The following is a 15,486-nucleotide window of genomic DNA, read 5'->3' on the forward strand; positions in this document are numbered from 1 at the left end:
TTTTATGCAGTTGTACACTGTGTGAATAAAAGTTTACATATATATATAACGTTATCGGCATTTTATACGCAAATTAAAATAAAATATTACATATTAGGGTAGCTACAGTCTAATTTAAAGTAAATTTGAATAGAGTGGGCAAACATAATATAAGTACTGCCCCCCTTTAAGTCAATAAAATATAATACAGATGAGAAAGAAATATTTTTTAAAAAAAATTTTGTTAATTAAATTCCATATACCGAAAATATTAAGTAAGAAGCCATATTTTGTGTCGGAAGTTTTCTTTTAAAACGAAAAAGATAAATTTTCCTCTTTTGAAGTATTCAGTATTGTTAAGTTTGGATTCCTTTTTTAACTTGCAGCCTGCACACAGAGTAAATTTGTGCAGCAAAATATTCTACTTTTTCTAGGAATCATGATTTAAACAATTAAGAATCCACACTAAACATTTGATGCTTACGCATTAAGTTTCAGCTTTTCTATCCCAGTGGTTATGGGACAGGATATTTTAAAGATTTTGTTTTCATTATATTTCAGTGTAAAACTTCGCTTCACAATTAAAACCCAACCGTACCCCGGGGACCATGATTTAAGAAATTTAGTATTCCACACTATCCTAGACTGCTTGCATATAATTTTCATCTTTGATAACTTAGTGAATCTTCAGAAGAATGTATTTGAAGATTTTTATAAATTACAATAAAAAAATACTTTGATATCCGATTGTTGCCCAACACTATTGACGGGTCCGTGATTTGTAAAATTTTACATTTTTTACTATCCCGGAAATGCTTCCAAATAAGGTTCAGCTTCATTGGCAAAGACTTCCTGGAATTTTTTTTAAATTTACATTTGAATGTACAACGTTGATTCCCTATTCCGGTTGTGGACCGACCCTACCACCAGAGGGTCATGATTTGAGAAATTTAAAATTTACAGACCCTCTGGGATGCTCCAATGTAAATTGCAGCATTTATGGCCCAAATGTTCTTGAAAAGATTTTCAAAGATGTATCCTATATATTTCAATGTGCAACTTTGACTTGCTACAATGAGGACCTTGTCCCCGGAGAAAATGTTAAATACTTAAATTCTACACTTCTTCAGGTATAACTTTCATCTAAGTTTCAGCTTTTCTGGCTCAGTCATTCTTCAATAAGTGATTTTAATTACCCAACGTTATGATTGTTTTTCTTGATTATCTACCCTTAAAGTAGGCTCAGTCATGGTTACATTTTCCTTATCTCGCTGTAGCCTCGCTGAATATCGCCAGCCACTTTGAACTCCTTGGCTTTTATTATTTGCAGAACACCGGTGAATAAAAGGCTCCGAACATACTAGAAAGGGGTTTTAATTTTCCCCCCAAAATCATTGTTCTCGCCAACTCTTAATATTCTATTTACTATTTTTAAGCCAGGACAAACGGATGAAAAAGAGTAAAATAATAAAATCAGAATTAAAAGCGACATCTGCTATTGAATGTATTGTTTTATAAATTTATTTCTCTTTTAACTATTTACAACATGTATCATGAGCATGTAATATGTGAAGATACCAAACAGTTTTCGAGCTTAAAAGTCCATTAAAAATGCCATGTTTTGCAAAAAGAATTGTACGCTAAAGTGTCGCTGTTTTAATAAATTCTTAAAATTTTAATAGAACTCAAAGGCATATATCGATAAAAAATTAATAAATTAAAACAAATAAATGTGAAACTGTGATAAACAACTGTTTTATAGTTTTCATTATTAATAGAAAATACCAATAAATTGAAAAAATTATTTATATGTCTAATGTAATTGATTTTGACGGTGTACTTTATCGAAGCAGTACAATAATCATCTATACCTCAGTTGAGTTTGAATTTGGAGAAGAATTTTGGTAAGTTATAAGCCTCACACCAATCATTATGACAGAAATTAGAGTGTCTACTTGCCCTCAGAGCCGAGTATAGGACAAAAATTTCAGCTCTCCACCGGCATATGGTTGCGTCTACATATGAGTGAAAAATTCTCGAGAGGGACCTTAAACAATATACAATCAATCAATCGAACGAGACTCAAAATATACAATATCTAAAATTGATCAATTAAAAATCCTTGGCCAATGCGTATTACCTACTTCAAATCCATATTCAAAAACTTTAATAATGCGAGAAAGTTTCTCAGCACAAAAACATTTATATGTGTCATTTTCATATTTTTGTTTTTTAAAAGATTCTAAATTTTATATTTACTATCTAATAACAATTTTAGCCTCATTCAGTATTCTAAGGTATTGCATCAACATGATAAAGAATCAGTGTAAGAAGCAAATTATTAAAATCCACCAATGAAACAATTTCATGAATTTTTTTTACTAGCAAAATTCGTCCAGGTTAATGGTAACTAAGAGCATCTCAAGTTATTAATAAATGTTTCCCCTCTGAGTCATCATTTTCCTCCTTTGCTCGGTGGGCTTGTAACAAATCAAAAGCTTCCACAACCTGTAGATTAAAAAAAAATCAGGAGCTTTTTAATCATGTACTTATAATTTTAACTACCCCTTATAACCTGCATTTTACACACACATTTTATGGTAAAATCTCACACGTGAAAAGAGGAAGGCAGGCATTAGCTGTGGCCTTCAACTCGACGTTCAGAAATACCGACGACGTATTGTTAATTAACCGTGGTTATTTCCATTCGTGTAAACTTATGAAAAAACATACCAGAAATGCTGAATTATCTGTTTAATATTTGGATATTTTACTGGAGCAAGAGGTTACTTAAAGGTAATTTAATAACCAAGCTAATGATAAATATGATGGCTTTATCTTTTCAATCGTCAGCTTCCCGTACTTGTGCAAGAGCATGCTTGTTTAATTTTTCAAATGAATTAAGTTATTGACAAACAATTTGATGAAACAACAATATCAGCAGCTTCGTTTTAAAGTCTTCATTTTGTAAGTTCTCTGGTCATTGATACAATGACTTTGTCAGCAAATATAATTTATCATTGAGACAAATGCTTTTGACATTTTTCATACTAATTGTTAGACCAATATCTACATACTTCATTGTTTCCTTTATTTCTTGATTATACAAAGAGTACTCGGAGAGTGTGACTGGTCGACAGGGGATGCTCACACCTCTATGACACTTGATCCCATCTCTGATGTTTTAAAGGTCTATGTTTGTTCTGCTCCTACATTTGTATTATTTTATGGCGTTTGAACTTGAATACTGGTCGTTATCACCATATATTTCATATCATATTTAGAATATTCATGTATCTAATAGAAAAGGGACATTGCAAACATAATTATTCTGAATATATCCCTATATTCTTTATGGGATATGGATCTTTAACCTTTTAATTAATTTATATCGATAATTTTTGCTCTCCTTACCTTAGCCTTTAGCGACTCTTGAAATTTCAGCATGTGCATTATCTCAGAGTTGTCGATTTCCAGCAACATGTCAGTGATCTTTCCCGCCATGTCTGGGAACATACCGGAGATGAGAGGAAATAAGCGTTCTCCTAACATCTGTTTCTGCTCCTGTGGTGGAAATGCAGACAACATAGTGGCAGTCAATGTCTCCTGTCCCTGGAAATAGCATTTTGCTGAAGAGTTTCTAATAAAATTTGATTACACTTTTAATACAAAAACCTGAAAAACCCAGGAATCCCCAAACCTCAAATTTTACCAACATAAAAAACGAAGATATTCTCTTAGGGCAAGTGACCTGCGGCATTCCTGGATTTTGTCCTTGATGCTGCTTCATCATATGACCAGCAATGTATCCCTTGTAGCCTGCCTGGCGGTTTGCGGCTGCTGGCACACTGGGTTGTCCTCCCCGGGTGTGTCCAGGCACCTGCTGACTGACAGGCATGCGCTGCTGGGTGTTGGGTTTTGCTGACTGGTGAAAGATTGGAAGAACGCTCACTCCACTACGTAAAATGGTCTTACTTGTTGACCTTCGTCCTTTGTGTAAAACATATCGGGATAAAAAATCGGTTAAAGAACACATTATACAGATTTTCTAACCTCTACTTTAGTTATCATTCTTCACTTTTAAGACTTCTTTCAAAACAAGATATCCACGTACTTACCTTAAATAGTACAAAGAGTATGATTTTAAAAAATCAGCATAAGTAAACTAAATGAGTTTTAACATAGGAATTTATCGAAAATAAAATAAGTGTATGCTACAAAATGTCACCTAACACTTTTTGGGCAGATGCCAGGAAATGATATACTGTAAATCATCAATTTTTCACGACAGCTTATTTAAGTGACATAGTCATTGACTATTATTTTCACGAATCGTGGTAACTGTTCTTTATAATCTTAAGGAATACGCGTAAAGTTCTCGCGAATAAAACTGATTCATAGTATTGTATTATAATTACAGTATTGTATGATAATGGAAATAGCATATACAGTAAAACTGGGTTAGTACGAACACAGATATTGCGAATTCACGGATATAACGAAGTTATCTTTGATCCCCACCTATATAGATTAAACGAAGTTTTTCTAAGGATATAACGAAATATGGATATAGCGAAGTAATTTCATATGTTCCTGTGACTTCGTTACAATCTAGTTTTACGTTTGAAAAAAAAATCTCCAACCGATTGTCACATATTGTTTTCAAATACTCACAGACCAACAATTTAATATTTGTAAATGATTTACTTTCGTCCAGAATGTCAACATCAATATTTCGATGTCATCAATATAATAAATTGAATATAAAATTAGAATAGAAATCATTCATATAATTTCACAGGGTTTTTTTCAAGTTCTTGTGAACAACGAAAATTGTATGAGATAAATAGAATCTATCATATTTTTTATGATACATGTACTTGCTTTATTCAACTCGTTGAAATTGTGTAAATTTACTTGACAAGCACCTCGAATAAACACCATTTTTACTCATATAATAGAGCAAATATCGAAAATAAAAAGTATCCTGCTGTATTTGAGTTGCATTAAACAATGATCAGGTAAAACAAAGAAATACAAAAGTTCGAAAACAGTGAGTGATAATAAAAATGAAACAAACATTAATGAAAACTAACCAAAGAAATTTTGAAAAAAAAAACATTAAAAATTTTGAGAATCTAAGGGAAGCGACTTTCGTAAAAATATGTAAATTATTATAAAACTCCAATATGACAGCCAAGACATCATAATCGATCGAGAAGCATACCTACGAACAGCTCATCAAGTACAAGCATAGCCAAACAGTACTGAGAGCAGTGAATTTTGAGGGTCTAAAGGTCAAAAGGGCTAGCGTGGTGCAGTAGTAAGTACACTGCGTAGCGTGGGATATGACACTAAGATAATCTGTATAAACTTAGTTTTCGTGTCAAGGTAGGTGTTGACAAAAATATGCTTCATTGCTCAAACGATGAAATATACTATTACAGGTAAAAATTTATTTCAGTAGGAGCAACTCAACCAGGAATGCTCGAATGGACCCTCTGGCTGATATTGGTGTCTCGGGCTGATACAGGATGTGATATGGAAAAAGGTATGTATTATTCTCTATGTAAAGCCAGTTATCCCCTTACTATTTGCAGTCTGACCGGTTGGTCTTACAGTTGTTGTCTGCCATCTTGGATTAGTTCTCATGGTTGGCATGTTATTAGGAGCGTAGAATCTCTGAGCTTGAGGCATTGTTGGGACGAAGTATCCAGCACCACCTGGTTGGAACATCTGGCTTACCTGTCCTATTTGTTGTCCCTAAATTAATGAATTCCATGTTCTTACCTTCCATAACTTCTTTAGCGCATTTCTAACATCATTTTAAGTACTATCACATCTTTGCATAATATCTAACCCATTACATGTATATTTCATACATATTACATGTTTATTCAAAGATAAAATTCTTGCTTCAACATGATAAATCATCACTGAGATTTCCATAAAAGGGACTGTTATCTTACGCACACAAAAACATTTCTATCATTATTTTTTTTTTCTATAACTCCTACAAAATTATATAACTCAAAACATAACATTATTTACAGGCATATTCATAGCTGCTTTTAATTTCCTTCTTACATTTTATTCAGGTTTCTATAAAAGACGAGAACTGTCCAAACGGGACAAAATACCCCCGCTGGGTTTTTCAGAAGTACGTTTTTACATAATAAAGATATGTATCACACATGAATTATGAAATTTTTCTTCCAGTGACCTTAAACTTCCCCCAAATGACACACCCTTGGATCATGGGCAATCTTTGTGTGAAATGAGAACCTACCAAGTTTATCCATGAGAAAGATATGGACCGGACACAAATTATGAAATTTTTCTCCCAGTGACCTTGAAGTTCCCCAAATGACTTTGGGTGAAGGTCAAGACACATTCTTAGGTCATGGGCAATCTTTGTGTGGAGTAGTAGATTCTAACGTCCCTCCGGAAGAAAGATATTGACACGGACACGTTTGCACAGACAGACGGACGGACGGACAGACGGACAACTTCGTTTGCGGGGGGTATGATAATTCATTGTTACCTGTACTCGCATTCTTGTAATACGCTGCATGTACTTGGAGGCAAGGTAAGCCTTACGGTCCTCCTTCCTCTGAGCTAAAGCAACATACAAGGGTCTTGCCACAATAATTCGTCCATGCATTTTATTCATAGCATTAGTAGCTTCATCGGGGGAACTGAAGCATACAAATCCAAAGCCTTTGGATTTGCCTGCCTCTGTCATTACCTAAAATCACGACATTAATCGTTTATACAAATACATCACTACCTTTGAGCATATAAAATCAGATACAATTACGATTTAACAATTGTCAACATCCAAATAATGATGTCATAATTAAAGACCTGTCACAAAATTGGTAAGATACTAGTCATTCATATTTCACCCATGCTAGGCAAAGGTCAATTCTGATATATTCAAAATCCTGTGAAAATTTTCAATATCATGAAAAATTTTCTTAACTAAATTTTGTTTTCATTACCGTATGTACAATTATATTGAATTGAGCTTCTCAACTCAACGAAAAATCTCTTTATTTGTGACTTTAAATTTAATATTTCGATATACATGTACGTACACTGAAAGGAAAAAGAAACGCATGAGAACATAATGTGCGAAAATTTTTTGACAATATGGCCGAATGTGTATTTTTGGTTAATTTGAACTTAAATTGCTGGTTTACAAAATTGTATGGCGTCAAGTTTGAAAAGTGATAAAAAGCCAAAATCATGTGCAAATTGATGATGCCAATTTTGTGATCACAATTTGTAGTGCCAAATGATGCATTAGGGTTAAAGACATCGTTTTTGCATATTTGCAGTCAGTGTAAATTTCTTGCAATCATGGTATGGCTGACGTAAAAAATGTATGGCGTCACGTTTGAAAAGTGATAAAGTGAATAAAAAGGCAACAACATGTTGCTGTGCAGTTTGTTGTAAAATTTACAACCAAAAAATTTTTTTTTCGGTTTTCATAGAGTAACTTAACAGGTTTTCAACCAACCATGACATTGACGTTGGCGCGTAACAACGTTACATCAAGACAATGCTTTTCATTATGCCAACTCCGTTATCGTCAAGGCAGTATCACTGAAACGGATATTTACACTGTATACAATCATACTCGTAACATTCTACCTAAAACTGACAGAAACTCCCCGCTCTTACAGTATTAGGTCCGTGAGCTTGGAAACTTTACCTTGTTTAATTTACTCCTCCTTGTCATGATCGAGAAAAAACGGAAAATCAATTTATAAAGAAAATTGGATATTAATAAGAGAAAATCAATCCAATTTTTCGGAAAGTAATTGATCATGACGAAATATACCTTGCATCAGTATGATAGTAATATTTTTTTTATTTTAACATGATACAAATATTTTTTTAAATGTATGAAACTAATAAACAAAGAATTAAAAACTTAATGTTTAATATGACTATAGAACTGAAAAATCTATTATTTTGTCAAAGTAACCAGAGTGGCAGTATTATTCTTAAAGAAATAGCATTTGGTTTCCAGATAAATACAAATTACGTAATTGGTTGATTTTGAATCATTGAAACATTAATATTCAAGATTATCATACCATCTGAATATCTGTAGTGAGAGAATGAAATATTTCATATTACCTTGGCACTGGTTATGGTACCAAACTGAGCAAATTCTTTTCGTAATCTTTTATCGTCAATATTGTCATCTAGGTTCTTGACATACAAGTTGACTCCCTGGTACCTATTTATTCTTTCCCTTCTAATTCGTTCAAACTTTGCTTCGAGCTCAGCCTGACGTTCGTTTTTATTTTGAACACGTCCTTTATAAAACAGATTTCCACCAAACCCTTTTCCATTAACTGCATCAACAGCCTAGAATAAAGATAATTCAGAAATACTGTTTTTCAGGGTTTCATTCTATATGTATAAGAGACAACAATTTTGCTCTCCATCAAAGTAAATTAATTTAAGAACAGGGGTTTTTCTGTCTCAGTTCATCTAAATAGAATTGGATTCTTTTATGTTTAATCAAATGCTCACTTTCTCAGCAGCCTCTGCATCTTCAAAGCTAACAAATCCAAATCCTCTACCTTTTCCAGAGGAAATATCTGTCATCACCTTTTTCATAAAAATATAATTTGCATGTGTCGCTTTATCCAATACAGAAAAAATAAAAGCATGTATGTGTCTGGATTTCACATTTAAATCAAGGCAAGATGCAAGTTGCAAGCTTAGTGTTTAAAAAAACGGTATCGTTTTAATTAACGCAGAAATATTTTTATCTAAAAATATATGAAGATAACGAACAGTATTCAAGCTTTAAAGTCCATTAAACATTACGAAATAGGAGCAGAGCAAACACAGACCGCCAAAACATCAGAGGTGGGATCAGGTGACACGTAAGTTGAGCATCCGCTGTCGATCGGTCACACCCTTCGTGTGAACCTTATGTTTGAGAAAAAACGGAATTATCCAGATCAGTATGTAAATAATGGCCTCACAATCAGTAAAATAATGACAATGAAAACATCCAGTCAGCATTTGACTTGATAATTAATTGTATTTGCTGACAAGGTCATTGTATCAACCATAGAACTTACGAAATAATGACTTTAAACGAGACTACTGATTTTCTTGCTTCATCAACTTGATTGTCAATAACTTGATTCGTTTTAGAAATTGTTCATACGTACATGTTCAACATCCTCTTTTGTATCGAATAAAATGAGAGATATGAACTGCGAGTGACAAAGGTATATTGCTACCTAAGTAAGGGAAGTTGATTGAAATGTTAAAGTCATCACCTTTATTATAAAGCTTTGTTGTTAGATAACCATTAACGTCTCTTTCTAGTAAAATATCCAAATATGAAACAGGTGTATTCATAACTATACCCAAAAATACATAACTTAAATAATGACAAAAGGAATTGTATAACTCGTGTATACCACTTAAAAATGTTATTAATGATATGTTTAATACATATATCTAAAAAAGTGCTTGCATTCAGATTTAAAAGTCTCCATGAATTAAAAACTTTTAGGCGTTTGTTAGAATCAATTATGACCAGAAAATATATTGTTATCTAATAAAGTCATTAAATATTGATTGTGTTATATCGGATACAAGTAAGCCACCACTCTATAAAATGTGCGGGCAGGGGCACATAATTAGAATTTCTTAAAGTTTCCTTTGAAGGAAACATGGAAGATCACGTACAGCTAAGAAAGTGAAGTATCAGTGCATATTCACTATACATTGAAACACACAGATATTGTAAACCAATAATTACTAATAATAAGTACCCCTGGTATAAACGTTTATGCTTTGCTTGTAAATTATTGGTTGAAAATGAACACTTTTTGTATTTTACTGTCCTCAGTATGACAGTCATCGATTTCAAAATTGTGGTATTTTTTATGACATATTATACTGTGGTACTGATCCCATTAAAGAAATTGTTATACCATGTAATTATAATACTAAAAAACCTTTATATAGCTACTTAGATAAATGCTTTAGGAAGAGAAAACAAATCCAAGGATAATAGACAATTGAAAAAGAATTGTGTAAAATTGCATTCTTGTAATTATCATATAATATTTTTTTCCTTTTTTTTGTTGTTGTATGTCATTTGATTTTTTCGTTTGACTGTATAACAACATGGTGATGTCAATCAGTGAATTGAAGTCCTTTGAAAGATGCTTCGAGATAATCATTTAAATACCATTCGATTGCAAATAGTGTATAACCAAATGATTCGTTAATTTTCTTGTAATGATATTTGAAAAAACAAATCCACTCAAACGGGCAAAAATTATAATCTTTTCACATATATCTATATTTTCTGTATCTTCCGTAAGTGTTTAGCATTTAAAAGTGAAAGTTGGGACTCCTTCGAATTAGGCCTTTAAACGGTTCACCCTTTAAACTAAGGCCTCGTGTCACGACAGGTGTCGGCACAATAAAGATTTCACTGCTCTATGGCCCCGATTGACGAGTAGAGGTCTCCATTTGAAGCGCTTCCTGAAATTGCTTGTAAAAATTTATTTACAGCTTTTACTACAGAAGATTTTTTTTAAATTCAAAAAATAAATGTAAAATATAATTTAAGTTCTTAGCGAGCCCTTATCCCATCACAGAGTTTATTTATTGCATATATATGCAACTGAGCTGTTCAGATGCTTGCATATTTATATTCATATAAATACTTGTCTGTTATACCTGTTTTTTTTTGTTTTTTTTTGGTATCGTGTATCTATTGGATTTTCATAGCAAATTATTATTTCCAATTGTGGTCCTCACACAACAGATAAAACCAATAATGTTAAAAAAATTGAATCTATACATAAAGTTTTTTAAAAACAATTATTATCTGTTCTGGCTATTTAGTTCTTAAAATATAAAAAGTCATAATTTCGCACAAATAATTTAATCATGTTTTATAAATGACCGAACGGGGCTACTGTAATAATTTCCAAAATTTAATTATTTTACCATTTTCCTGCAAAAAAGCGATTGTTATAAGTTTTAATTTCAGCTCACTTACTTTGGCACTGATGATCTTGCCATAAGGTTCAAACATTTCCCTCAGTTTTGCATCATCCATTTCTTTACTGAAGTTTTTCACATAAATGTTGCTGAATTTTCGCTTCTTATTACTAGACCTTTCCCGTCTGCTCAAAAATCTGCCTACAAATCTGTAATTTATATTACTAGTATTTATTCTAAAACTTCAGTGTAATAAAAAAAAGCTTAAAAGCAATTCATGGCTGAGCGGAATTCTGATTCAAGTAGATTTCTTTTTTCAAGTGAAAAAAAGATATGAACGAAATATCGAGATAATGAAAAGTATTCAATGCCATTGAAACAATAAAGATCTAGAACAGAGCAAAAATGGACCTCCAAAAACATCAGAGGTGGGATCAGGTGCCTTAGAGGAGTGAGCTTCTCCTTAAGATCGGTCATACTCACATTGTCATACATTTCATGATCGGGGAAAACGTAACAATACGTATACAATACAGTGGTTAAATATTAGCCCAATAATTGGCATTAAAACTACAGTCAACATTTGAATTGATAAATTGTTTTTGTTTTCAATGTCATCGTATCGATCATAAAACTTTAGAAATAATGACTTCAAATGATAATTTTTGAAAAATTGCAATTGACACGGTGGCCAATCTTGGGTAAGAATCTCGTGTTTATTGCATAATGTTCTTTTTGTAAGCCCTGGACCGAGAAGAGAAAGTCCTTAGTATTATGAAACGATGAAACTATCTTTTTGTAATTTATTCGCAATATACAGTGATGCATCAAAAATCTGAATAAAATAATCCGAATGCTTCATCTACCTGATTATGCTTAACAATCATAAAAATCACTTTAAGACTGGACGATTTACTTATTTGAATGGGAACGAAAGTGTCTAGAATAAAGATTTCATAATTGTTTACAGTTTCTAAATTGATTTCAAACTTCACAAAGTATGTATACAAACGAATCTGATATTAGCAATTAAAAACAATTCCAACAAGAATATATATAGAGAATACCATCATCTGGAATCTAGCACTGACACCTGGAGATCTACCGCAGTTTAATTTGACGAGGACACCGCTAATAACACAATGTTTCAATCAAAGATTCTTCGGAAATTTATATATAATTGAGGGAAAAAAATTGTCAGTATTTGTTAAACTGTGGAATCAAAGCTTCCACAACAACTAGCTCAAATTACATCATTGCAGAGTCTATCAATTATTATACAAATTCGTCGCACACATGGCGCAGGGTAAACGTGTTATCTCTTGAGTTGCAAAGTAAGGAATAGTTAGAATAATCTAACTGTGTCTCGGTACAGGCCCTCACCACAGTTAGAATACGTCCCATATACTTGCAATGTAGCAGATCGGAGCGGATCCGCTCCGAAACGATTTTGAAGAATATAAAATGATTTGCACTGGGAATAACTACCAAAATAATCAAAACAAACCTTCTTGAGATTGCTTATGCCTTTTATCCCAAAAAATAATCCATATAAATACGAAAATCCAATTAATTTTCTCAACGTTTTTCTCTCGATTCAAATTACCTGCCATGTTTACATTCGGAACTCTCAGATTGTTCCTAGTAAATGCACTATGCGAGTTATCGCCCGTGTTTCTTTCTGCTACATTACGAATACACGGAACATTCTATCGTTAAACCGGGTCCATGGGACAATAATTTTAACGATAGAACATTCTATCTAAGTAAGGAGTTGCTGCTTACGTCAGTGATTTCCAATTGAATCCCAGTGCAGGTGGTGGGGACAGGTCTTTAGACTAGGACGGATGTCCATTTTCGCAAAATATGCTGGTTTATCAAATACTGTATGTGCATGAATCAGCCTAACTTTTTATACCTTCAGCGATTTAAAATATAGTGACTCAATATGAGTAAAGGAACATCAAACAAACACTTTACAAATTCAACATAGAAGGTAGCTAGTTAACGGTTTCAAATATTATAAACTAATACGAAAGAATCTCTTTTATACAATTCATGATAAAGTAAATGCGATTTCGGAAGTCTCTTGATATTACGCTTTAGGATCGATTATTATTAGAAACAGCAAAATCTTATGATGTGATTATTTTTAAAAGCGAATAAAAACATGCTACATATATTTTTAATTCAAATCTACTCAACGAATATATTTTAGGAAGAAAAACGATAGGTATCCAAACAAATATAGTAAAATGCATGTTTTCCATACCATACTTATACCGAGTATTTGTTCTTCTATTTACTTCAATTATATTTAATTATATTAAATAATAAAAAATAAATATTGATATATTAAATATTATAAACACAGCATAAAAAGTTTTGGCTATCATCAAAAAACTCTTAATTTTGCGTCAATAATCAATAGATCTATTTCCTGACCAAATAAAAAAGTATACTTCGTACACTTTTTTTCCATTCAGCAACATGCCATTCACCTTCTTAATGGCACTTCTGGCAGCTTCTTCAGTTTCAAAATGTACAAACCCATACCCTCTGGACCCATATTCGTCACACATAATCTAAAAGGAAATTTTTTATCTTGATTAAAATGAGAAAGTTAATACTTGATGTATATACTTGGTGATTATAGATATCAATACAGAATATCTTTTCTCTAGAAAATTGGTAGAAATTAATTACAGGATGCTATTTTGAAATCAGATTCTTTTTTCTGCAAGAGTTTGAAAATAAGATACAACAACTACATGTACGTTACTTATCGTAAGTATTCACCTTACAAGAGAGTAAATTGCCAAAGGCAGAAAATGCATCATAAAGAGCTTTGTTGTCGATACTTCTGTCCAGATTCTTAATGAAAAGTTTGCTAACACCAGACTTTCTGAGGGATGGATCACGCTGGGACCACAAGATCCTGATGGGCCGTCCCTTGATGGTGTCAAAGCTTATAATATCTAAAGCTCTCTCAGCTATAACAAAACTTCATTTATTAAGCAATAAAGCATTTATTTAAATAGCTGTGACCGGTCATGGTAGCCTAGTGGTAGAGCGTGCGCTTCGTGATCGGGAGGCCCGGTTTAGATTTTTCGCGGCGCCACGTCATACCTAAGACGTAAACAAAGGTAGTGACTGTTCCTTCGTCAAGCGCTCGGCACTAGAAGTGAAAGTCACGGGTCTTTCGGATATGACCTTATAAACGTAGGTCCCGTGTCACGGTAAGCGCTGGCACGATAAAGAACCCCCACTGCTCAATGGCCCTGAGTGCCGAGTATAGGTCTAAATTTGAAGCCCTTCACCGTCATACGGTGACGTCTCCATATGAGTGAAAAATTCTCGAGAGGGACGTTAAACAAAATACAATTAATAAATAGCTGCGATATATATGCAAGCTATGCTCTGATGGTAATGATGAAATAATTTACATTTGTTTCATTGTAAGGTTCTCGAACATTAAGAACAATAAAATCTAATTTTAACTAAGATTTTTATAAAAGTCATTAAGGGCTTCTTAATATATAAATGTATACTATAATTATATCCCGGCTTTATTATATTACATGACATTTTTATTGAGGTACTGCACTTAACATGCTTAAGTTATTTGCCATAACTAAGAAATGAAACCTTTTTGTTAAAGTACGTAGAAAATCAAATAACTTATACTTTATTTTAAACTTTGTGAAATTGATTAAGCATTGAATATTACTTTTATTACAATTACTTACCATCAGCAGGCTGTTGAAAGTTGACGTAGGCATACCCCAGGGATCGCCTCGTGATCATGTCTCTGCAAACACGAATGCTAAGGACAGGACCAGCCGTAGAGAACTTTTTAAATAATATAGCTTCAGTAACGTCTGGGTGAAGGTCCCCAACGTACATGGAGGCCATTGGTTAGCTGGAAGTAGATTGGATCAAAGCTTGAATTTTCCCCCGAAACTCTGTTATTTCTATCTTCTGGAGTTTTCCGAATTTCTCTATGCTCTGATCGTGCCTATTTTCTTATCAAAACCGCAGTGACTATATTGGCTTTTAGAATCCATTCGTTTTAATCTGAATTCTGTTTTGTTCTGAAAAATTTAAAGAAAAAAATGTGATCTATATCTTTCTGTGCACAACAAATGCATTTTTTTAATGAGTACACTGTAACTGGCTTTCAAGCTTTTACCAGATCGTCACGCTTAAAAATTTTTTTCAGAGTTTTATTGCAATTTTAAGGAGAAAAGTGAAAAAGAAATCGTAACTTCTCATCTCACTTGATCTTAAATCAAACAATAATACGTATTTTTCATTTTTAGTTGGCCCTTATATATTTTCTATTACCGAAACATCCAAATGTGAAATGTATTTATAATAGTTTACTGGAATATATCGAATCGACATATGAATAAAAATTACTATTGCTAATTGAAGATACATATAGATCGTCAAGATATCTGAAAGTCGAGTTGAAGCTCATAGCAAGTGTTCATGTAGAAG

The 15,486-nt window shown here is 32.8% G+C and overlaps 1 protein-coding gene across 1 annotated transcript; it reads right to left on the bottom strand.

Moving 5' to 3' along the window:
- Positions 1-2,359: 2,359 nt before the first annotated feature.
- On the bottom strand, positions 2,360-14,955 carry LOC134238302 (polyadenylate-binding protein 4-like). Its single transcript, XM_062720425.1, has 11 exons — positions 14,733-14,955; positions 13,783-13,976; positions 13,453-13,568; positions 11,042-11,192; positions 8,533-8,610; positions 8,131-8,364; positions 6,524-6,727; positions 5,571-5,742; positions 3,731-3,969; positions 3,394-3,591; positions 2,360-2,487 (listed from the first exon to the last, which is right to left on the bottom strand). Exons 1-11 carry the CDS (start codon positions 14,896-14,898, stop codon positions 2,401-2,403), a joined length of 1,839 nt encoding a protein of 612 aa, XP_062576409.1. The 5' UTR covers positions 14,899-14,955; the 3' UTR covers positions 2,360-2,400.
- Between the last annotated feature and the right edge of the window lie 531 nt (positions 14,956-15,486).

This window comes from Saccostrea cucullata, unplaced genomic scaffold (assembly GCF_032062105.1).
Source record: "Saccostrea cucullata isolate Sc308-1 unplaced genomic scaffold, CSIRO_AGI_Scuc_v1 ctg13814, whole genome shotgun sequence".
NCBI lineage: Eukaryota > Metazoa > Mollusca > Bivalvia > Ostreida > Ostreidae > Saccostrea > Saccostrea cuccullata.

What these genes read in the sequence shown, in the direction of transcription:
- LOC134238302 (XM_062720425.1), bottom strand. Translation starts at nt 14,898, where the DNA reads ATGGCCTCCATGTACGTTGGGGACCTTCACCCAGACGTTACTGAAGCT. An exon ending in GCAATTTACTCTCTTGTAAG is followed by an intron (nt 13,569 to 13,782) that starts GTGAATACTTAC and finishes ATTTCCTTTTAG; the next exon opens with ATTATGTGTGACGAATATGG. An exon ending in AAAATCCAGGAATGCCGCAG is followed by an intron (nt 3,592 to 3,730) that starts GTCACTTGCCCT and finishes TGCTATTTCCAG; the next exon opens with GGACAGGAGACATTGACTGC.